At 44.6% G+C, this 25,384-nt stretch overlaps 1 protein-coding gene across 8 annotated transcripts in view; it reads right to left on the reverse strand.

Moving 5' to 3' along the window:
- The window catches only part of ARHGAP22 (Rho GTPase activating protein 22), a 166,799-nt gene that overhangs the window by 119,040 nt on the left and 22,375 nt on the right, over nucleotides 1-25,384 (reverse strand). For 7 of the 8 annotated variants that reach the window (XM_082606983.1, XM_082606982.1, XM_082606985.1 and 4 more), the window contains exon 2: nucleotides 24,036-24,235. The exons of the other annotated variant lie outside the window; for it this stretch is intronic. In XM_082606983.1, the coding sequence (XP_082463109.1) occupies nucleotides 24,036-24,235 (200 nt within the window). The remainder of the gene's footprint in view (nucleotides 1-24,035; nucleotides 24,236-25,384) is intronic. 8 annotated transcript variants of the gene reach the window in all.

Genomic DNA, 25,384 nt, shown 5'->3' on the forward strand with positions numbered 1-25,384 from the left:
TTCTTATCAGAAACAATGTAAGTTAAGAAATCAGTGGAACAACATCTTTAAAGGTATTGAAAGGAAAATCTGTCAACCTCGTATTCTGAATCCAGTAAAAGTATCCCTCAAAAATAAAGGCTAAGTAAAGACCTTTTAAGATACACAAAACAAAGAGGAAATAATGCATCATTAGCAGACTCATACTACAAGAATTGTTAAAGACAATTAGGCAGAAAGAAAATGATATTAGACAGAAAAAAGGAAAGGAATGAAGATTAATGGAGCAATAAAGTAGATGATTATAGTAAAAAAAAGTTCATTATCTAGTTATCAATAATTGAGAAAACAAGTAGACAAAAAAATCAGTAAGGATATAAATGACCTGAAAAAACACTATCAACCAATTTGATCTAATTGCTGCCTTCCTCAACAGTAGAATACACGTGTTTTCAAATGTCCATGAAACTTTTACTAAGATGGCCATAAACAAGTCTTAAAAAATGGAAAAAAATTCAAATACAACGTATGTTCTCTGACCACAATGGAATTAAGTTAGAAATTAATAACAGAAAAATTTCTGGAAAATCCCGAAATATTTGGAAACCAATTAATGCATTTCTAAATAACCCATACATCAAAGAAAAAAATCAAAAAGGAAAATTAGAAAGTGCTTTGAACTGGATGAAAATGAAAACACAACATATAAAACTTTTTACATGCCTCTAGAGGAGTAGTTAGGGGGTAAATTATAGCACTAAATGTTGATATCAGAAAAGAAGAAAGGCTTCAATCAATGACCTCAGCTTCTACCTTAAGAAATAACACAAAGAAGAGCAAATTAAACCCAATGTAAAAAAATGAAAAAATAAAGATCAGAGTGGCTATAAATAAAATGAAAAATAAAAAAAATAATAAAGCCAATGAAACTAAAAGCTAGTTCTTTGAGAAGATCAATAAAATTGATGTCTCTAGCAAGACTAATCAGGAAAAAGAGAGAAGATAAATTGTCAATATCTGGAATTAGAGAGGTGACCTCACTACAGATTCTTCAGATATTAAAAAGATAATAAGGTAATGTTAAGAAAAAACATTATGTTAATAAATTTGGAAATTTAGATGAAGTGGATAAAAGAAGACACAAACTACTGAAGCTCAGTCAAGAAGAAATAGTTAAATAGCTCTATATCTAGTAAAGAAATGGAATTTGGGGGCTTCCCTGGTGGCGCAGTGGTTGAGAATCTGCCTGCTAATGCAGGGGACACGGGTTCGAGCCCTGGTCTGGGAGGATCCCACATGCCATGGAGCAACTGGGCCCGTGAGCCACAACTACTGAGCCTGCGCGTCTGGAGCCTGTGCTCCGCAACAAGAGAGGCCGCGACAGTGAGAGGCCCACGCACTGCGATGAAGAGTGGCCCCCGCTTGCCACAACTGGAGAAAGCCCTGGCACAGAAACGAAGACCCAACACAGCAAAAATAAATATAAATAAAAAGAAATGGAATTTGTAGCTAAAAACCTTCCCACAAGGAAAACTCCAAACTCAGATGATTTCACTGGTGAATTCTACCAAATATTTAAGGAAGAAATAACACCAATACTACACAAACTCTTTTTGAAAACTGAAAAAAAGGCATGGTTTCCAGTGCATTTTATGAGGCCAACATTACTGTGATGTAGAACAGCCGAAGACATTATAAGAAAAGGACACTGTAAACCAATATCACTCAGGGACAAAAATTCTCAACAAAATTTTAGCAAATCAAATTCAACAATATATAGAAAGGAAAATAATGACCAACTGGGGTTTATCCCAAGTATGCAAAGTTGGTTTAACAAACCAAAATCAATCAATGTAATTCACCATATTTATAAACTAGAAAAGAGAAAAGATCATCTCGATAGATGCACAGAAAGAAAGCATTTGACAAAATTCAACATCTGTTCCTGATAAAAATTCTCAACAAACTAGAATAAAAGAGAACTTCCTCAACCTGATAAAGGGTATCTCTGAAAAACGAAAAGCTAATATCATACTAAAAGCTTTTCCCCTAAGACCAATATCAAAACAGTGATGTTTATTCTTATTTCTATTAAATATTGTACAAGCCCTAGCTGTTGTTACAAGGTGAGAAAAAGAAATAAAATTTGTTCAAATTGGAAAGGAAGAAGTGAAAGTGTTTCCACAAACAACATAATTGTCTATGTAGAAAATCTGATGAAACTTTACAAAAAAAAAGCTACTAGAATTAATAAATGACTTTGGCAAGGTTTCAGGATATAACACAAATGCACAAAATTAAGTAGTATCTCTCTCTATTAGCAATGAACAATTGGAAATTGAAAATCAAAACCATTTTACTTGCACCCCAAAATATTAAATACTTGGGGATAAATATGATGAAAGATCTTCAAGATCTGTGCACTGAGAACTATAAATCATTGCTGGGAGAATTGAAAGAAGATATAACCAACTGGAGAGATATACTGTGTTCACTGGCCAGAGGACTTACTATTGTTAAGATGTCATTTCTCCCCAAATTGGCCTAAAGATTCAAAGCAATCCCAATCAGAATCCCAGTAGTGTTTTATAGAATGTGACCAGCTGATTCTAAAATTCATATAGAAACATAAAGGACCTACAACAGTCAGACAACTTTGAAACAGAATAACAAAGCTGGAGATCTAATACTTCTGGATTTCAGGACTTATTATAAAGCTATAGTAATCAAAACATTGTAATATTGGCATTAAGATAGACAAAGAAGTTAATAAAACAGAATAGAAGGTTCAGAAACAAACAAACAAACAAATGGATTTTTGACAAAGGTTCAAAGGCAATTCAGTGGAGTATGGATAGCAGGATGGTATTTTCAGTAAATGGTGGTGGAACAATTTTATATTCTTGTGTAAAAAAATGAACTTTGATCCATGCCTGACATCACATATAAAAATATACTCAAAATAAATCATATACCTAAAAGTAAAATCATAAGACGATAAAACTTCTGGTAGAAAACCTTTATGACTTTGGTTAGGCAAAGACTTCTGAAATACAACATCAGAAGCACAATTAACTAAAATTTGACCTATTTAAATAAAAAAACCCTGCTCTTTGAAAGATATGATTAAGAGAAAATATGAGTTATACACTGGAAGAAAATATCTGAAAATCATATATCTGGTAAAGGACCTGTACCCCAAATATACAAAGCACTCTCAAAATATAATAATAAGGAAACAAACAACCCAATTTAATAAATAGGCAAAAGATTTGAACAGATACTTTATTATATCTGTAATATAGATAGATGTAGGAATGGCAAATAAGCTCATGGAAAGATCCTCCACATCATCAGTCATTAGGGGAATGCAAATTAAAACCACAGTGTGGCATCACTACATATCTACTAGAATAGATAAGATTTAAGACTGACCATAGCAAGTGTTGGTGTGAGTATGGAGGACCTAGAACTCTCATACACTGCTGGTAGGAATGTAAAATGGTACAAACAATTTAGAAAACAGTTTAGCAGTCTCTAAAACTGTTAAAATATACCTAGGATTTGATCCAGCCATTCCTCTTCTAGGTATTTACCTAAGAGAAATGAAAGCATATGTCCATACAGAGATTTGGACTTCATTTTTAATATCCCCAAACTGAACACAACCCAAATGGCCATCAACAAGTGAACGGATAAACAAACTGTGGCACAGCCATACAATGGGATACTACTCAGCAATAAGAATGAATACAAATGCATGCTACAACATGGGTGAATCTCTAAATCATTATACTACGCGAAAGAAACCAGAGTATGCTCTGTATTACTCTGTTTACATAGAATTCCAGAAAATGCATACTAAGCACACTGGTGATTGCCTGGGGTCAGGGGTCAGGAGGGGCAGAAGATGGAGGAGGGATTACAAAAGGATACAAGGGAACATTGGGGGGTAACAGATACATCTAGATTGTGGTTATGGTTGCGCAGGTGTACACATGTATTTATCAAATTGTACATGTTAAATATGTGGAGTTTACTGATGATAATTATACCTCAATAAAGCTGTTATGAAACACTGACACTTGATTCAGTTATTGGAAAATTTTAAGTACATGTATTAGTTTCCTAACAGAGCACCACAAATTTAGTGGCTTAAAACAACAAAAACTTATTTTTTTACAGTTCTGGAGGTCAGAAGTCTGAAATGAGCCTTACCAGGCTACAACCTTCTGGAGGCTCCAGGGGAGGATCTTGTTTCCCTGCTTTTTGCAGCTTCTAGGGGGTGCCTGCATTCTTTGGCTCTTGGCCCCTTCCTCTATCTTCCCAGCAGCAATGCATCTTGAAATTGCTCTCAGACTCTGACCTCCTTCCTCTCCTGTCTCCTTTTCCACTATAAAAGACCCTTGTGATTATTACCCTGGATCCACATGGGTAACCCAGGATAAATTTTTATGTTAAGGTGAGCTGATTAGCAACCTTGATCCCATCTTCAACCTTAATTCCTCCTTGCCACACAACATTCACATCTTTGGGGAGACATTATTCTGCCTACCTCAGGATATTTGGAAAAATGTGGGTATGTGACTCTACTTCTTCAAATGTAAATTTCATGAAATCTCAATATAGACCAAGTATTTCTGATGAAAGCTTAGTGTCCAAATTGAGCTATGCTCTAAGTGGATTCCAAAGACATCATGTAAAAAAAGAATGTAAAATATCTCATTAATAATTTTATGTTGCTTACATAGTGAAATGATAATTTTTGGATATGTTGGGTTAAGTAAAATGTATCATGAAAATAAAAGACAAAGAACCCAGTACAAAAATGGGTACAGGGTATTAATAAGAAATTAATAGAAGAAATACACATGGTCAATAAACATCATAAGATTCTTAATTTAAAATGACTACTGGGGAGGAGGGACAAATTAATAGTATGGAATTAACAGATACACACTACTATACATAAAATAGATAAGCAACAAGGATTTATTGTTTAGCACAGGGAATTATATTCAATATCTGGTAATAATCCATAATGGAATATAATCTATAAAAAAAACTGAATCACTTGCTGTACACCTGAAACTAATTCAATATATTATAAATCAACTATATGTCAATAAAAAGTAATAAAATAAAATGACTGCTAATATCTAATATTGGGGAAAGCAAGAGAAATGGGCATTCTCAGACATTTTTGATGGGATAGTAATTTGATAAAGTCTTTTTGAAAGCAATTTTGTAATGTCTAAGATAATTTGAAAATGAAATATCCTTTAACCTAGTATTGAATTTTGAGAATTTGCTCCAAGGAAAGACAAACACACAAGGATGTATGTATAACGATGCTCACTGTAGCATTTTCCTTACCACAAAAAGTGGAAACAACTTACTTGTCCATCAGTGGGGGAGTGGTTAAATAATTCTGGTATAGCCATATCAGAATGAGGTAAATAAAAAAGGCTTCTAAGCAAAATTGTTAAATTAAAAAAAATAAGTGCTAGAAAAATAATTCAGTACTTTCCCATCTCAATTTCTGTTTCTGCCCTCTCTCAAGAACCCACGAGTAACGTGTAAATATACAGAAATGGCACAGAAAACTCACACTTTGGGAGGGAGTGCTGGGAATGGTGAGGCAGCTTTTATGTTTTGCCCTGTAGTGTTTGCATCAAAATAAGAAAATTTAATGTAAAAGTACAGAAGAAAAAATAAAAGAGTAGTCAGATAATTCATGGGGTGAAGTCCATGCCTGAGTAATGGGCTGTTGTCATCTTTCCACTGTCACTCCCTGGCTGAATGCTCCCCCATGTAATGTGTCAAGGGCCAGGCCAGCCTGCTCAGCTTCTCTGCAGCCTGGAACGTCCATCTATCATGCCCAGGCAAAGGACAGTGATTTCCCCTCCCTCTCCTTTCTGCAAACATCTGGATTGGCAGGCCTCTCAACTTCCCTTGGCCTAAAATCTAGTGACAATTCCTCTCCAAGTCCTCTAACCAGAGCACACAAGCCCCTGCCCACCCCAGGAGGCTGCCATAGCTTGTTTGGCAAAGAATGATCTCTCTTGGGAACAGTTCCCAGGGCACCGGATCGTCTGGGGGCCTCAGCTCAGTCCAGGGGAATGAATGAGAGTAACAACAGCAACAGTGACAAAGATTTCTTTTCACTTGTCTCTATTCAGTTGTCTCATGCCCAGAGCTTACCCTAGTCATGAAAAGATAAACATCAATTACACTTTAAATCTGAGATGATGTGGGACAGTTATGGACACCTCACAGGTGTTAGCTTCCGACAGACCTGGTTTCATCCTGACACTACTGCTTACTGACAGTAAGTGCTTGGATGGGTTCACTTCTCCTAGCGTCAGTTTCCCTCTCTGTTCAGTGGGGTTCTCTGGGAACCAAATGGGATAGAGTGAGCAGAGGGCCTGGAATGGAGCTGGGCTGTAGCAGATACCGAAGAAGCCAGCATGGTGGAGGCGTCACTAGTGAAAGCTTACAACTATGGCTCAGACTGGGCCTCCAATGCCTGTGCAACAAGGCGAGCTTCAATTTCCTCCTCTATAATGTGATGTGTTTTGAGGCTTTCGTGATCCAAGGCCTCCACAGCACCAGGTTGGGTGCCTGGCGAGAGTACTGCTATTGTGATTTGTGAGTTAGTACATAGGCAAGGAATAGAGTCTGCTTATAACCACTTTACAGGAGTTGGAATACATATAAACAGTTAAAAATAATTAGAGGGGTTTGTAATTATTGTGACATTGACACTTAATGTGGGACTCAAGCAGGTCCAGGGCTGATGCATGGTTTTATTACCTGTACAGTGAGCTCATTAACCTCTGTTCTTTTTTCCTCACTGGGCTGCCTGAGCTGGTGCTTTGTAAAGCGCTAAAGGCTGAATGAATATGAGTACTTGGCATAATTATTATTTTAAAACCATTTTGGCCGCTATACCTGTTCATTTGGTTTGTCTCTAGGAACAATCCCTCCTCCAATAACACCATCACTTGTGCCACAAAATAAGGTATGGTGTAGATCCAGGAGTCCCAGGATGGCGAAGGACTGGGCTCCTCCTTCATAGTTTGCGGTGACAATCCTGGTGGGACCTCCTGCAGGGGGCCAGGGTGTCTGTCCTTCTACCACTGGCCTGGGTTTTGGGCTTCCTGATCGTTCTGTGAACTTCACACTCTAATCCAGCTCTCTCTCCTACCTGATCAAAGCTGGCTCTCCGGGAAGTCTTCATTTTTCATCTTGTCTAGAGGGAGACTGTCTGAAGAACCAACTTCTGAAATGCTTCTTAACAAGTGACATGATAAGATTTTCCACTGGCAGCATCTTGGAAAATTGCACACATTTTAAAAAGCAATCACTCAGGGTTCTTTATCTCCTATTATTCTGATTGTGGCCTCAGATCAATTTTAAAAAGCTTTAGCCTCTGACACCCAACCAAGAACTGAATCACTCCAAATTTTAAATAACGCAGATCAGGATGAAGTTCAGTGCCAAGCTGGGAAACATCCTCCTCCTTCCTTATCATACAAGCCTTTAACCATGGTCCATTACTGTCCAAAATGTAGATATTTAAAAAGGCAACCTAAAAGTTGGAGACAAATTGCTTCTTGGTTCGGACACCTTCCCTCCCTAAGGAGTGGAGATGAGTCACTACTCTGGCCTCATTCTTTTTTTTTTTTTTTTTTTTGCTTTATAACAAATTTAATCAGTTATACATACACAGGGGATATGGCCTCATTCTTTGAGCAGGACTTCATCCTGAAGATTCTCCCAACCGATTCCAGCCTGAGGCTGCCTCCTGTGCACTCCAAAGCACTTGGTGTGCTCCACCCGTCTCCGCACCCCGCTTCACCACCATGTCGGGGCTACACCTGGTCTCCCGATAGAATCTGTCAGCCCGTGAGGGGTGCCCCTCGGGGCAGAGTGTTGGAGGGACAGCACTGTGCTTGGCAGAAAGCAGGGGCTTTGGGGTCTGAGCACCAGCTCCCTGCACCTTCCTGAACCACCCCAGATGGCCACAGGCCCTGAAGCCCTCACCGGGAAGGCCACCCAGCCTAGGGCCTGAGCCCACACGAGTCTAGCTGGGATCAAGGGTGAGCCTGGGACCCAGGGCCTGGGGCAGACTTGCGGCACTAAGCCTGGGGTCTGGGCAGAGCACTCAGCAACCCTCCAGCCTCAGCCTTAACAGTCTCTCCCAACCTTAGAGGGAACGTCCTCTCCAGGGGGGGTGGGTCTTCCTTCAGTGGTCCTGGTTTTCCCTGCAGTTAGTTCTGTGCCACTCCAGGACTCTGATCTAGGCTCTGCCCCAAATCATGAATGCCTGACTCTCCCTGAGTGATTCCCGAGCCTCCCAGAGGCTATAGGATTGAGGCTGTGCCCATGGTCCCAGTACTGTGAAACCTTGGGCTCCACCCAGGCAAGGGGTCCCAATACAGTCACCCCCCAGGCCCTTGTCATTAATGCCTGTGATCATGTTCATGAGAAAAAGATGCATGCCATGTTACAAAGTGTCTGTGTGAAGCCAGCGCTCACTAGATTTAGTGTCCTAGCCTCTCTGTGTCACTGTGATGGGCCCAGTGCTGGGGTGCCAAGCAGCTTTCTAGGGACACAGAGGAACGAATACTTGTGACCAGTGGACCAGAATGCTTACAAGGGGGGCTTTCTGAACACTCTAGTGGTGACAGGGCTCTGGCCACTGGGACTAGGTGGTATGACTTCGTCTACTCCTGGGCCTGGTCCTTTAGAAATGTAACCTCCATCCTTCTCTCCTCCCTCCCTCACTGTGTCAACCTTAGAGGGCACAGAAACAGATGAAGCTGCCACCTTATCCACGGCAGACTTGCTATAGCAAGAGGTAAACTGTTATTTTGTTTAGGTGCTGGGATTTCAGGAATATTTAGCATTGTTTATTTTAACTACTTAGATGTCATTTTATTTTTTTAATAAATTTATTTATTTTTGGCTGTGTTGGGTCTGTTGCTGCGCATGGGCTTTCTCTAGTTGCAGTGAGCAGGGGCTACTCTTCGTTGCGGAACGTGGGCTTCTCATTGTGGTGGCTTCTCTTGTTGCGGAGCACGGGCTCTAGGCACGCGGGCTTCAGTAGTTGTGGTGTGTGGGCTCAGTAGTTGTGGCGCATGGGCCCAGTTGCTCCGCGGCATGGGGATCTTCCCGGACCAGGGCTTGAACCCTTGTCCCCTGCACTGGCAGGCAGATTCTTAACCACTGCGCCACCAGGGAGGCCCTAGATGTTATTTCGAGTAAACACATTTCAGATAATTTTGTCCCAGACTGTTCACCTGGCCCAATAAAAAAGTTTTAAAATCATAGTACTGGGACTTCCCTGGTGGCACAGCGGTTAAGAATCCGCCTGCCAGTGCAGGGGACACAGGTTCAAGCCCTGGTCCAGGAAGAGCCCACATGCCGCGGAGCAACAAAGCCCGTGCACCACAACTACTGAGCCTGCGCTCTAGAGCCTGCAACCCACAACTACTGAAGCCTAAGCACCTAGATCCCGCGCTTGTAACAAGAGAAGCCACCGCAGTGAGAAACCCCTGCACTGCAATGAAGAGTAGCCCCCACTCGCCGCAACTAGAGAAAGCCCGTGCGCAGTAACGAAGACCTAACGCACCAAAAATAAATAAACAAATAAATTTAAAAAAATAAATAAAATCATAGTACTATTGAAACACTGTATTTCTATGCAAAGCCATTTAATTAATGATTATTCTCTTGCTCCTCTGACTGGATGGTGGGAAGGAAAAGCAATGAGAGGGCAGGCCCATCTACTTGTGATACAGCCTTGGGGGGCACAGGCTGCTGGGATCTGCCTAGCTCTCAGGGTCACAGCTCTGAGCAGGGCATGGCAGAAGGTCTGGGTTCTGGCCTCCAGCTACGATGGCTGTGGAGAACCCCCTTCCTGCCTGACCCTTTGGACTGGAGCACAAGAAACCCCGCAAGGATAAAGGTCACTGTCCGAGAGGGGTCATGGCTCCCACTGTCCCTGGCCAAATGTCCAATCTGTAAAGGATTTCCGCTGGGCAGTGGGAGGTCCTGGGAGTGTGAAAATGCCCCCCTTCCTCCTTGGCTCAATGGACCGAATGGTAGGTCTCTTTGCCTCCTTAAAATACCCGGTGTTCTAGCTGGAGGAGTGCAGGGAGAACTAAGCCTACTCTCTCTGATGCCCATTTGGTGGCTGCATCGGTTAACTGCAATCGAGGGCTGATGGCACTCAGAAGGGAACCAGCCATCAGAGGCCACGTGCTCTGAGCTTCCTATAGGGGAGTGAGTCTTCACTGGTCAGCCACTCCTTTCCAGTACGTTCTCTGACCCAAGACTCAGGCAGATGTTGGTGTCAATTTCTGCCCCACCTAGATGCTAACTCTGCCCTTGGCTCTTTGGAGCCCACATGGCAGGTGTGGAAAAGCCTCCGCTACAGAACTGGGAGCCTTTGGTAGGCAGCGCTGCGTGGCCTCCACCCCATGCTGTGAGGAGTCCAGGGGGACACTGCCTCTCCACAGCCCAGGGTCTGCAGCACTGAACCACAGGGCTATTCTTCCACGCGGCTGTCTCTGCCATGTTTCTGGGGCTGCACAGCTTCCAGACTCCTCCCCCCATGATGAACAGTCTGCCCCAGAGGCTGCCCCTGCCACTCAGGCTGGCCTGGGCCTTGGAGCACATTCCCTGGGAAGTGTGTTTCTGCTCAGAGTACGCACTGTCGGGACATGGTGATGCCGGGTCTGGGGGGCTTGCCGTGGATGGTCTTGATTGGAAGTGGTTTGGTCTGTCTCACTGCTCTCCAGGTCCCGCAACTAGTGCTAGGCTCTGGGGTATATGGTGAATTGGGAGAGGACTGCTATGCTGTTTAGTGGAGAGCAAGTCAGTCTGAGAAACGCGGTACAGATTCGTTTGCTTTGATCTGTGCCAGGCTGACCTGCTGAGCAGACTGCCGCTGAGGGGCACGTGCTGCTTTCTGCTGAGGAAGGCACACCCCATCGCGATCCTCTGCAAAGGATCAGTCAGGAAGCCTACCCATCACCCTCAGCAGACCAGGCGAGGCAGCAATCCCACAGAAGCACCCCCAGATCACCTCCATTTTGCTGATAAACAGTAACTCAGTACTCGAATCTTGTCCCTGAGTGTTTAGGCAGTATGAATGAGCTAGAATGTCCCAAATGTAATTAAAAGTAAGTTATGCTCATGAAACAATGAATAAGATATGTTTTCCATGCTGCCTCAATGTCATTCGATTCAGTTTTTTGCCTAGTAATTGACAAAATGAGTCATCTACCAACCAGGCTTCCAGCTATTACTGTAAATTAACTGGGTTCAATTGAAAGCCAAGGGATTGATCTATTTTAAGTGGAAGACATTTAAATACTGTAAATGAATATCCGTGGCTGACTTAAATTAGCAGAGCCTGAGAGAAGCTTATTACATTTCCATGAACCGGCAGCCACACTGAAGGAAACACAGAAGCCATTTTTATAAGATGAAGATCCATTCTGTTGGAAGAGACACTCTGAGTACGAAATAATTCGGGGGCAACCAAGACACTTGGCACTTGTGATTTACATACTCCCAAGCGTGTCATCAGGCTTCTTAGTAACTGGGTTTTCTTTCACCACGACAGTGGCAAAATCTTGTCATATAATGATGAGTTGTAGGTACTCATAATGTATTGTGATGTTGTTATTCCAGCGGTCGCTTTCAGAACCACTGGTATATGGGGCAAGATAAGCTTGAAAACTCATATTTTTGGATGATTACTTCCATCTTATGTTTTTCCTTGACAGGTCAGATGCAGAAAAAAATTGCTTTAACTAAACAGTTTAAAAATTGTTTAAAAACGAGTTGGCTGCTGCCGCCAATTTTGAATTTACTAAATACATTTCTGTTTCATTTTAAGTAACTATTTGACGAGAATTTTCATTTTGATCTGTTAGTAGAGGGGAGTTACCTTTCTCAAATAGCTACAAAAACATAAAGCATCCCTTAAGAAAAAGCCACGCATTCTGACATTTGAACCTAAATAAATGATGACTCTTTTTCTTTTAATAAGACTCCAGTGAGTATTTCTTCACAAAAGCAGCATTTGAAGTTATCCCCAAGGACATTTAAAACAAGAAAACATTTACTGTTTAATTTTTCTTCTGGGGCGCTAATGGCAACGTTAATATCAGTTCCCAGTTAGCTCATGGTTATTCCTACCGCCCTGTGGAGGACGTTTGCTCAATAGCTACTGAGCTATCCTGAGGCGGCGAGCAGGGCTTGTGTGATGCTTCAGTGTCCTTCCCTCTCACTCACGCATGTTCCTCTGAGCACAGCTTGATCAACTGGAATTTGCTGTGCCAAGATCTCTGGGAGCTGCTAGGGAGGTAACCAAGCCCTTGTTCTTCTGTGCACAGAGATGTGCAGGTGGAAAGTATAAAGGGGGAAGTGAAATCAGGCTCTGCTGGACCTCTCAGGGGGTCAGGGGCAAGTTCACGAGGCCAGATGTGACTGGTGGAGATGCCAGCTGCAAAGGCCCCACTGCACCAGGATCTGTACACGTCAGCTCTCTTGCCGCCAATTGTGTCTCTGCAAGATCTTTGCTAGGAGCCACCATTAAGCTTGGCACTAAATGGCCACTAATGACCAGGAGTGGCATCAGCCGCAGGAATTCTGGGAAATCCCCCTGCTCTGGCCAGACCCCCACAGCTTGCCTGCTTCTCTTTCTTACTCATCCAGGATGGAACTTCTGAAAACCTCTATGGTTTGGCTGACTCTAGGTATTGTCCCTCCATTCCTCCTTGCCTTATAAGGTCTCCACTGACCTCCTGGCTTTGAGAGTTGAAAGGCACTTGGAGATCATCTGTGGCCACCTTCCTACCCAGCGACAGACTCTCCTCCAAGCTGCTTAGTCAAGTGATGGTCTGGCCTCGGCTTGCCCAGCACCAGGGACTGGAGCTCACCCCTGCCCAGCAGACCACTCCACGGGAACAAATTATCTTTCCTATATGGAGGGCACAGTGGCCTCCGTGCAATTCTGTTTGTCCGGGCTATAGCTTCTGGAGGTTCACAGAATAAATATAGTCTTGTTCACATAAGGATGCAGTGCCTGATCTAGCGCCCTTTCCACGATTTCTCTTCTCCAAATTTCTTATTCAGTTTGTCTCTCATATGGGCAGGAGTTCAGACCCCTCATCCTGGCTGCTGGTGGTTGGAATGGGCCAGAAGGCCCAAGGATGCCCTACTTGTCTGTCTGGGCCATGTGGTCCGTCTCCTCGTAATTCTGTGGTCCACTCAAGCATCCTTACAGCATGGCAGTGGCTTCCCAGAGCAAAAGCAGAAACGGCTTGGTGTCTCAAGGACCGAACCTAGAACTTGCATGGCATCACTTCTGTCTCATTCTATTGGTCAAGTAATCACTAGGACAGCTCAGGTGCAGAAGAAAGGAAGGGCACTCCACTTCTTGTTGGGAGGAGGGGTGTGTGCATAGGCAGGGGAGGGATAGGGACAGCTATCCTTGGAGACTATCTACCAGGAGCCTTGTAGAGTTGCTGTGAGAATTAAGTCAATACATGCCAAGCACTTAGGATCGTGCTTGGTTCGTATGCATGTAAGTGTTAGCTTTTATTTTGACTTAAATCCATGAAGCAAGGCAGAGCCGAGATCAGGGCCATGCTGCATGCCACGGAACTTCTCTTGCTTGACTGAGCTGGATGACTGCTAACCCTTTACTGTGTACAGTTCCACCGAGGAGAGAAGGCCAACACTAGGCTGTTTTCCAATATGTTTAATCTTACTCTCACAGCAGCCCTATACAGTAGGTGTGGTTATTCCCATCTCATAAAAAGAAAACTGAGGCTCAGAAAGGGAAATACCTTCTCTGGTAGCTAGCTAGTAAGCAGTGAAGCCAAAATTCGGAAGTCTGTCATGAAGGATTCAGTAAAACGACTTGCTAAGGTACAACCTGGACTCTTAATTGGAAAAGGCAACATAGGGCTGCTCTCAGGGAGCCTCACGGGTTCAGGTGATCCCCGCTTCCAGGCTCTGTCACCTGCTTTTCACATGTCATTTTAGAAGCCTTCTTGGAGGACTTCTATCTTAGATCCCATTCTAAGAATTACAGGAATCTTGTCCCTGAGTGTTTAGGCAGCATTAATACCACCACTGCCACCAGCTGCCATTTGTCCAATTCTCAGGGCAGCCTCAGAACAACACACCAAATGTGGGAGCAAGAGGGGCTTCAATGAACTGCCTAAATCTACAACCTGTAGGTGGTATAAATGGGATTTGAACCCAGGTTCTCTGATTCCAAATATTATTTTCTTTCCATAGTATGCAAGCTTCCATTCCACCCTTCTGAACATCATTTTCACCACCTATACAATGGAAATGAATTGTATCTGCCCTGTTAAGGTTGCTGTGAGGCTCAATGGAAATTATGAATGTTTATTTAAAAAGGATTTAGGGCTTCCCTGGTGGCGCAGTGGTTGAGAGTCCGCCTGCCAATGCAGGGGACACGGGTTTGTGCCCTGGTCTGGGAAGATCCCACATGCCGCGGAGCGGCTGGGCCCACGAGCCATGGTCGCTGAGCCTGCACGTCCGGAGCCTGTGCTCCGCAACAGGAGAGGCCTCAACAGTGAGAAGCCCGCATACCGCAAAAAATAAATAAATAAAATAAATAAATAATAAAATAAAAGGGATTTATTGAGCTTCTACTAGGTGTCAGGCACTGTTCTGGACAATCAGGATACAGGGTAAACAAAAGAAACAAAATCCCGACCTTGGTGAGCTTACATTCTAATAGGGGAAGGCAGTCCAATAAGCTCCTTGTCACTTTTCAAGCACTTTACAAAAACAATGAAATATTTTCCCACCAAAGATCTAACACGAGCTGGATCAGTGTTCACTCATTCAGTCAATTTACTCATTTCTTCATTCATTCACTCATTCATTCGTTCAATTATTCACGTAAGTATCAAATATTACTGCATATCAGTTACGTGTCAGGCACTGTGCTGGGTGGTGGGAAAAGATAAGTAATAATATAGACTGAGGCCCTGCGTGAATGAAGTGTACAGACTAGAAGGGAGAAAACACACAACTAAGGAAGTGTTATAAATTAACAGTAGCAATGTCAACAACAATAACAATAATGACCTCGAGGCTGTTTTTTTTGGTTTTTTTTTTTTTGCAGTACGCGGGCCTCTCACTGTCGTGGTCTCTACCCGTTGCGGAGCACAGGCTCCGGACGTGCCGGCTCAGCGGCCATGGCTCACGGGCCTAGCTGCTCCGCGGCATGTGGGATCCTCCCGGACGGGGGCACGAACCTGTGTCCCCTGCATCGGCAGGCGGACTCTCAACCACTGCGCCACAAGGGAAGCCCTAGGCTAGTTTGAGTAACAGTTTACAACTGATGAAGGATGGTCAGTTAGTGTTAGCTGAATCAACTCCAGCTGAGTTGAACTTACAAGGTCTAGATGTGAAAGAGCATCTGACACATGGGCTGCTCTGTGACTTGCTGTGAGCATGGACTGGCTCAGACCAGCCTGACAGCATCTTAATTATGCCCCCAGATAGAGCTGAGATAAGGGCCCTGGTGGGTAGAGGCTTACTAGCCAAAGCTGTGAGGTTCCATGGGCAGACATTAAGCAAAGACTTCAGGCGTTATGGTTAACACATCCACTAACCTAGGCCTGATGCCAGCCCCCAAATCCCCTCATCCGGAACATGGAGACAACCCAGGCACCTTCCTCAGGAGCCAGGACCCAAGGAGCCAGCTCATGACAGCACCATTTTTGTCTTTGACATTCAAGCTTGGTAAACAAAGGAAGGAGGAAAGGGGTGATTGGCAGCTTGCTGGAACATTCCCTGTGACCTTCAAGTTCTGGAGTCAGATGGCCTCTCTTTCCTCCCCTGAGGTTTCCTCTTTCTTAAAGACTGCTGGTTTCTGATTGCCCCATATTAACGTCTCTCCTAGAAGTGCATCTGCTTTCCCATCCATCTTGTCTCTCCTCCTCCCAATTCCAACCTTTTACTCTAAACTAAATGAAACTTTAAATCAATTTTCTCTCCCACTCCCATTACTTACGCTTCTGGAAAACAAAATAAAACAAAACCCAGCCTGCTCTCAAAGTGATTTTTAAATCGCCTCTGCTAGAACCTACAGCTGCATCGGCCACGTGGGCGTAGATTTGAGACTGCCACCCAGGGATGCAGGTGTCAGCTCCCACAATTTGTCCCCTGCTGCTGTCAAGTCTCCCCAGCCCCTTGTTCCAGCACCTGGCCGTCTTCTAGGCCACACCGGCTGTCCGGATAACAGCCCCATTTGGATGGTCTTTCTGCCTCCACCCTGGCACCTTGACATTCCCTGCCTGTGCTGCCGTGGATGACTTTCCTCTCGGAGTAAGGAAGGCTAAGTCTGAGCTCCCAAACCTCACAGCCCCCCAGTGCTGCCAGGACCCAGCTTCTGAGTGTGACACCCGAGCCATCCACATCCAGCTTCTGGTACCACGTGTGCAGTCTGGGTTCCTGACAACACGATGATCCTCACGCAGGAGGCCCTGCGCTCCACCCTGGGCATGAGCTGCCTGATATCGCCCACCTCCAAACACGAAGTTACACAATTTCTGAGCACCTCCAGTGTGCCAAGGCCAGCTCTGCAGAGACCAGCTGGGCTTGGCGACTCTGCCTGGAAGAGGGAGCCCTTTGTCTGCTCCCCTTTCTGGTTACCTGAAGAGAACTCTCTAGGGCTGTGTCCCTGTTGCCTTCCTTTTCTGCTTTTAGTTTTTCTTTCCTTGTTTAACTTAAACTATTTTAAAATATGGACATAAATAAATATAGTCTCATTGTGAGAAATGAAAAGACAATCACCCCTCAGTACTAGCAGGGAAGGGTTCCTACATTGCTCCCCCATGAAGTTACCCAAAACCTCGGATTCTCAAGTCCCTTATATAAAATGCTTGTAATTGCATATAACCTAAGCATATCTTCCCATATACTTTAAAGCATCGCTAGATTACTTATAATACCTAATACAATGTCAATGCTAAGTAAAATAGTTGCCAGTGTACAGCAAATTCAAGTATTGTTTTTTGGAACTTTCTGGAAATTTTTTTTTTTTCTGAATAGTTTTAAGCCCAGTTGAATTCATGGCTGTAGAGCCCATGGATATGAAGGGCCAACTGTAATACAGATAAATCTCAAGTTTTTTGATCATCACCTCATTCTCCATTTTCTCCCCAAAGCCTTACCCTATAGCTTTGATTTGTAGTAGCTATATTCTGAAAATCCCCAAATTAAACTATTTTAGTTTTATTTCACTTATTTTTTTTAGTGAAAGTTATATCTAAACACAGTTTGGAGAATCAAATAGCTCTACGAGGCTTGTTATAAGGCAGCAATTTCTTCCTCTTCTACCATTGCCCAAATCTTAGTCACCACTTTCAGCTCTTTTAGGTGAGGTTTTTTTTTTTCTTTTCTTATGTTTATTTCTAAATAAGATCCTTACATTACCATGTCTTGATTTAAAATTTTAGGCATTATCTATGGAATTCCCAGCATGGCAGTTTGAGATTTTGCTTTATTTAACTGCCCTCCCCGCCGCCCCTCCCTATGTGACTTCCTGAACCTCCACAGTAACTTTGGTTATATCAGTCAGCATTCACTGTTTATACTCCCATCCTAGGAAATTTAATTTAACTGAATATTTTTTCTAAGGATGACTTTCATCTCTCTTTCTAGAACTTCTTCTCAGACACTGAGTTGTCTCTCCTCTTTTCCTCTCTGTTGTTCTTCTTTCTGGGAGATTATGTTAAGTCTTTCATCCAGCCCTTCATTTGGGTTTCTGTTTCTGATATTTTATTTCTGAATTCTGGGACCTGGTCTGTGCTCTGACTGTCCATTTTTATAGTCTCTCTGAGGATGTTAAAGATAGTTTTAGTTAAAAGTTTTCTCCCCCCTGCAGTTTTTATTGCCTCCAAGTTGTTTTTTTCCCCCTTTCCTGTGTTCGTCTGTCCTTCATATGCAATTCTTTCCTTAAGTGAAAGAATTCACTTTGGGTGAATTCTCCTAGTCACCTTCCAGTGACCTTCCAGTGACCTTCTAGTCACCTTCTAGTCACCTTCTAGTCACCTTCTAGTGACCCAAGCTTCTTTACTCCTACTAGTTTCAGTTCTCTAAGCAGCTGATTGGAAATTGTATGGGGGTGGGCGGTGAATGTTTACAGAGAGAGAGAGATCTGCCTCATCTGTTTCATGGGGGACCCCTCCTGTCAGTATATTTCGTGTTTTTCTTCTTGGCCTGTCAGATTCTCCAGTGAAAATTCTTCATTTCCTTCCTGAGGGCTATTCCTGACTGCTGAGATCTGGCAGCCAAGTGTGGGATAAAGACTGGGAGGGCTAAGTAACTGATACGCATGCCCACCTCCCTCTAAGCCTCCTGTTCTAGTGTGGTACCCACCCCCCGCCAATGACGGGGCAGCGTCCTCAGCTTCCTTCCAAGTGTTATGCCCTAACGAGGGAGGGCAGTCACAGCTTTGCACAAGGTGGTTCGGGAGATCTGGGACCTAATTGCTTTTTTTTTTAATAGATCTTTATTGGAGTATAATTGCTTCACAATACTGTGTTAGTTTCTGTTGCACAACAAAGCGAATCAGCCAAATGCATACGCATGTCCCCATACACCCTCCCTCTTGAGCCTCCCTCCCATCCCCCCATCCCATCCCTATAGGTCATCGCAAAGCACGAAGCTGATCTCCCTGTGCTGTGCTGCTGCTGCCCACCAGCCAACTATTTTACATTCGGTAGTATATATATGTCGATGCTACTCTCACTTCACCCCAGCTTCGCCCTCCCACCCCATGTCCTCAAGTCCATTTTCTATGTCTACCTCTTTATTCCTGCCCTGCAACTATGTTCATCAGTACCATTTTTTTTTTAGATTCCATATATATGCGTTAGCATATGGATTTAATTAAACTTAAAAGCTTTTGCACAACAAAGGAAACCATAAACAGAGAAAAAGACAAGCCTCAGAATGGGAGAAAATATCTGTAAATGACACAACAGACAAAGGATTAATCTCCAAAATATACAAACAGCTCATGGAGCTCAATATCAAAAAAACAAACAATCCAGTTAAAAAATGGGCGGACCACTTAAATAGACATTTCACCAAGGAAGACATACAGATGGCCAAGAGGCACATGAAAAGATGCTCAACATCACCAATTATTAGAGAAATGCAAATCAAAACTACCATGAGGTATCACCTCACATCAGTCAGAATGGCCATTATCAAAAAATATAGAAACAATAAATGCTGGAAAGGGTGTGGTGAAAAGGGAACCCTCTTAACTGCTTTATAAACTGACTTTCAATAAGAACTCCTGTTTGGAGCTCTTCTTTTACCCTCATTTCCAGAGATAACTGGTCCTGCCAATGTCCGAGTCTTTGCTGGGCGGTGAGGGGATTTGCAAACCCAACGGATTTTTGTGCTCTCTGTGGTGCTGGCTTGGAATTTAGCTCTCTGGGGTCTGCTGATCAGCTACCTCCCACCCACCTGCTGTCCAGCATCCAGAATGAGGCTGTCTCCCTCCTGCCCTCTCCACCTAGGTGTGTCCAGACCTTCACAAGCACACCTTTAGTGCTCTTTATTGGAATTTTGGGGTTTTTAACTCTGTCATCCTTGACTAGAAGTTTGAATTTAAGTTTTGATTTTCTTATTAACTTAGGAGGTGTTATGAAGTACGTGTGTTTTATTTCCATGTGTATAGATTTCTCTCTCTCTTGCATATATACCCTCACTCACTGTCGTTTTGTTCTTAATCTCTAAGTCTTTTTTTTCTTTTGCACTATTGTCAGTGAATGTATCTCTATAATTTCATTTTTTTTAAAAAAAATGGAGAACAATGAGAATTCTTTTTCTTTGTTTAAGTATCCTTCAAAGCTATGTCATTAAGAACATAAAAGTTCACAGCTGCTCTATTTTCTCAGTAGGTTGTTATTTATATTATAATGAAATGTTTCTCTTTGTTCCCTTTTGTTCCTATCACCTTGAATTCTATTCTATTTGATTTTGATATTCCTAAATCTGCTTTATTTTTGCTTGCATTTGCTGGCTTACGTTTTTCCCATTGTTTTGTTTTTCAACCTTTTTTTTTTTTTATTACTTTCTCTTTTTTAAGCCAGACTTCCACTTTCGGTCTTTTAAGAGACAGATGAATCTGACCTATTCACATTTATTATGACAAGTGAAAGGTTTCTTCCTATTCTTGCTATCTTATTTATTTACTTTTTTGTTTTCTGTTTACCTTTTCCTTTTGTTTTTTCCTCCCCTCATTTTCTGCCCATTTGTTGAAATGATCACATTTAATTTGTTACATTCTTTCCATCTCACGTTTTGGAAGTTGTACTTTCCATTTCTATTCTATTCCATTTCTATTCAAAGCCAAGAAACCCACAGCGAAGGAGTGGGATAACTAGACTTAAAGTGAATCCTCAAACAGTGGAAACAGCCCAGGCTGATCAAGAAAGAATGTGGCAGGAGTTTTCATGGTGCAAGAAACATTTCGCAGAAGCTAAAACTATTTAAGAAGAAAAAACCTGGAATCTTTTATTAGTAAAACTGTAGGATCCGTCTGCTGGAAACTATTAGGGACGTGTATTGGGAGAAGCTGGAGGGACAGGGCTACACTTTCAGGTTCTGTTTTAAAGCACCTTTGCCTAGTCTTTCTATCTGAGTTTCCATCTGAGCCAATTCTTCCGCCATCTTGAATTTTCCCCATCTCTGTGCTCTATGTCCTCTGCTGACCTTCGTGCGAGAAGGGGAGAAGGGAAGAGCTAGGGCTTTGGAGAGAGAACAAGAATGTGGGCCGGGAGTGATCCTTATCACGTGTATGTGCTCTGGGCAGCATCAAGGGTAGCTGGACATCCCTCCTCTCCACAATTACATATGCTGGACAGATGACAGGCCATCTGTGAGGAGGGAGCTCACTGCCTGGGCACTTCTATCACTGTAAACAGTGAGCAGGGCCCATTTTTCCAGGAACCAGATATTGAGAATTAGTCCATTACATGTAGTTCATGCAATTAAATGGAAATCTGAGGGTTATTCTGCCAGCAGGCATGTAGGTTTGAGATCATACTATAAAGATAAATGAGTCAAATTTGACCAAGAGTCTCCTTGAGATTGGGAACCTGAGCAACAGGGCTGCCAGAGCAGTCAGGCTTTGTTGGGGAGGGGGGATTATGGAAAAGAATAATCTCCCATGAGGATCTGGCAGGGTCAGTGAGACCCAGAGAGGCCAAAAGAGGAGCCCTGGGCATGATGCTGGCGTCTGTTAGAGATGCTGGCTCCTTTCAGGGATCCAGTGGCTCCCCGGTGACGACTGCACTGGTTTAGCTTGGGTCAGGCCCCAGGGCTCCTCCTTTGTCCAGGCTGGTGACTGGGGATGTCATTACTTCCATTCAATTAGCTATTTCCACTAGAAGCCATTGAAGTCTGGAGAAGGTGGCAGGTGAGGGAGAAGAATGTCCAGTCTGGGAAATCTGGGGGATGGAGGTTCCTTCTGGAGCTGCAGTGACAGGTGAGGGCCACCTGAGACTCACCATGAAGAATATGTGGGGAAGCCTGGGGCAGGGGTCCACACGTAGCCTGGTAACCTCAGTGTGTTACTTTAGTCCACTGGGTTCACCCAACATCATAATGCATTTCTCCCAGGAGATGGTGCTGTGGGCGGGCCAGGAGGGGGATGACAGTAGGGGCCATAGGCAGGGCTCTGAGGTGCTAGGGACTCTGGCAACTTTGATCACCATCATCAGAGTGACATGTCACCAACAAGACAGCCAGGAAAGCCAAGATGCCATTGAAGGGCCAAGGCTGGTCTTCAACACAAAACTTAGAAGCCAGAAGGAAAATGGCGGTGGGCAAGCCAGAGGTGTGGTTCCTGATCTTGGGAGCAGGCTGAGGGGCAGGGCTGGGGAGACAGGGAGCAAGGCAAAGGCAGGGCTGAGGGAGCATGAGGGTACCCAGACTTAAGTATCCCAGGTGCTAGGATTTGTGCTCCGTTGCGTATATATTCTGCGATCTAATTCTTAGTTCATCTCTGTGAGGTAGGTAATAATGTCTCCATTTTAGTAATCATGAAACTGAAAGTAAAAAAAAAAAATTAAGTGACTTATACCAAGTTATTCAGCTAGCATGACTGACCTAATTCAGATCAAATTCCAAGTTCCTGTTTGTTCCACTCCACCTCTCTGGGAGTTCTTTTCCTTCTTTATAAAGCCTGGGAGGCTGGACAAGATCAGAGTTCCCTAAACTTTAGCTTAGATCCACCTTCATGATTTTTGTCATCCTCACCTCTCATCTCTACTGGTATTGGTGTAAAACTTTTCCTTAAGCAGTCTCACTTGTTTGTGTGTGTGTTAAAATGTACATAACATGTAATTTACCATTTTAAAGATTTTTAAGTGTACAGTGCAGTAGCATTAAGTACACTCACACTGCTGTGCAACGCTTTTTGTTTTTTAACTTAGATATATTTTAGAAACGAAAACATGCTATGCCTCTCACGAATGGAAACAAGTATGGCTTTCCATAAACAAAAGTTAACCACTAGAATAAATACAGTGAAGACAGAAAGTTATTAACTTGCAGCTGGTGACTAGTGCCACTGAGGTCTCTGAGATGAGGCCTGCTCCTTCCCACCCCCAGAGTCCCATGTTTTTAAGGGAGGGTCCCAAGTATTGGAGAAGTGTTAAAGATAGGACAATTCCTTCTTCCTACTCAGAAAATTTGGAAGAGGAGTGACAGGGTCATTTTCTCACTGTGTTGACGACGTGATACCGTGCTGTGCCCAGGTACCTCCTTCTACCTTGCCCATCACAGAGCCCCCTCCCTGCCCCCCAGGCCCCTGAGCACACCGTGGAACTGCTGGATGTGCACAGGCTACGGCCCTGCAAAGCTCTGTGACCCCTGACCCCAAACAAGGGGATCTCCCTTTTCTTTCCAACTTGGATCAATGACTAGGAGCCACCTTTGGAAGAAGTCCTTCAAGTTTCCTTCCCCATTTTCCCCAAGAGAAGCGAGGGTAGCTCCCAGACATCCTTTCTCTGTCTGAATCCCATAACAAGAGTTAGCTTGCCCAAGCTCTGCAAGCCCAGCCACCCTGGCCGGCAGCACGCAGAGCAGTCGGTTATGATGTCTGCACAGGGCAACTGTGACCAGGCTGCACCATGGCGGGTGAGGCCACCGACTGCTCTGAGTGAGTGAACTTAGTGGAACTGGGTAGAAAGGCAGATGTGTTAAGCGCCTGAGGTGGAGCTTACAGTGCTGGTGGAAAACAGAAGCCTCCCCTGAGAGGCAGAGGCCTCTGACACAGGGGTTTCACCACGAGCCAGAATTCAGTATGACATTAGATTTGTCTGGGTGCCCGTTTCCCTGCATAATGCAAGGAATGGAATGTGTGCACCTGTGTCCTCCTTGGAAGCACTAAGAGGCTGAAAAGGACATGAGGAAGGGTTGTTTTGTTTTGTTTTGTTTTTTTGCGGTACGCGGGCCTCTCACTGTTGTGGCCTCTCCCGCCGCGGAGCACAGGCTCCAGATGCACAGGCCCAGCGGCCATGGCTCACGGGCCTAGCCACTCCGCGGGATGTGGGATCCTCCCGGACCGGGGCACGAACCCGCGTCCCTGCATTGGCAGGCGGACTCTCAACCACTGCACCACCAGGGAAGCCCAAGAGTTGTATTTTTAAGCCATGGAGGGATGTTCTCTATCACCATTATAAGGAAACATTTCCATTACTGAAGCTGTGGATGTGTCACAGTAAAACAAGGTGTGATACCAGGAACGTGGTAGCAAGGGATAAAGCTCACTTTGGAAATCGCAGTGAAATGTCACGCTGAGTGGAGTCAGGGGCTTGGTGCTTGAGGGGTGGAGGTGCTGACGGGAGGGTCACCCTCGGCCTTCTTCCCTCTCCTGGACGTAGTTAAACACGCTCACCCCCCCCGCCTGGAGCCCCGCTGTGATGCCCGCTGGACCCAGGACGCACGCTCCTCACCTGGGGCTTGCTCTCGTCTTTGTCCTTGTAGTAGAAGAGCTGGTGCCCACGCAGCACGAACCAGCGCTGCTGCCAGTTCCTCATGATGCTCCCCTGCTTCTTCAGCCAGCCCGCCTTCAGGACGGGGCCCGGCCTGCGGGGGCGGGGCGGCTGCCCAGGGCTCCGGCTCTGCCCCCCCATCACCAGGCTTTTGGAGCGGGCTGGAAGCCAAGCACACACACAGTGAGCACGAAGGATGGCAGGCCAGTGGTCAGTCCTGGCCCCACCCTGGCATCCCAGCCTCCCGGTGACCAGAGTACGGGAGCTTCGGCCAGCCGGGCAGGATCATGCTTGGCCTATCTCCCCCTTGGGTTCAAAGGGGCATGGGTTGGAACCCCTCAGCACCACAGCCCAAGGTCATCCACCTGGGGGAGTGCACAGCCTGCCTGATTAGTTTCTGCTTTGTCTCTGGGATCCAAGATTCTGCCTTTCCCCAGGTTTGTTCATCCATCCATGCCTCCATGCACCCATCCATCCATCCAGCTTTCCATTTGTTCAGTGACTCATTCATTCATTCAGCAACTATGTATTAGTAACCTACTATGTGCCAATCACTGTTATAGGTGCTGGGGAAAAAGCAGTGAAATAAGAAACATAAACATCTGGATCCTGCTAGAGCTCACATTCTAGCAGGGTTCCTGTCACTCAGGCCCCAAGGGAGCTGGCCCCAGCAGACTCCCTCCCTGGTACCTGAGTGGCACCTCTCCCCTGGCAGCATCAGATCTCAGCACCATTGCCCAGAACCCTCATCCCACCCGGCAAACCACCTTGCTGCTTCCCTGGGATCATCCTGGCAGCTGGGCCTGCACAGCAGGGCCTCTGCTGCAGTTGCTTGCTGTGACTTGTTGATGGCTCCCTGGCAGGGTGAAGGGGCCGTCCCTCCTACCTAGAGCCACCGAGTGCCTCGAGCACTCCTGCTCCGCAGATACCACTGAGCAGCGCTCTGCCAGGGTTGGTACTGCCCTTCACAGTGATTGAGTTCTTGCCCCTCCCATGCCTCCCCTACCCCTTCCCCTCGCTCTCCCCTCTGTCCTGGGGAAAGTTTCTCTCCTCTGTCTGGCCAGTATCAAGGATACTGCTGCAGTGGTCACTAGGAGGGGCCATCCTGGACTTTGGAGGAACAACTCTGAGTCCAAATGTAATCACACTTACAATTCTTAGACCACGGATCCTAACTTATGATTGGAACGCATGGTCTCTGCAACCCACAGCTGTTTCTTCCATCCCTTTCCTACTCAACCCCTGACTTGGCTGCATGGTGAGCTCCTATGTATCCTTCAAGATCCAACTCCACAGAACCTTCCTTCTGA

This window comes from Mesoplodon mirus (genome assembly GCF_964341445.2).
Source record: "Mesoplodon mirus genome assembly, chromosome: 2".
Taxonomy (NCBI): domain Eukaryota; kingdom Metazoa; phylum Chordata; class Mammalia; order Artiodactyla; family Ziphiidae; genus Mesoplodon; species Mesoplodon mirus.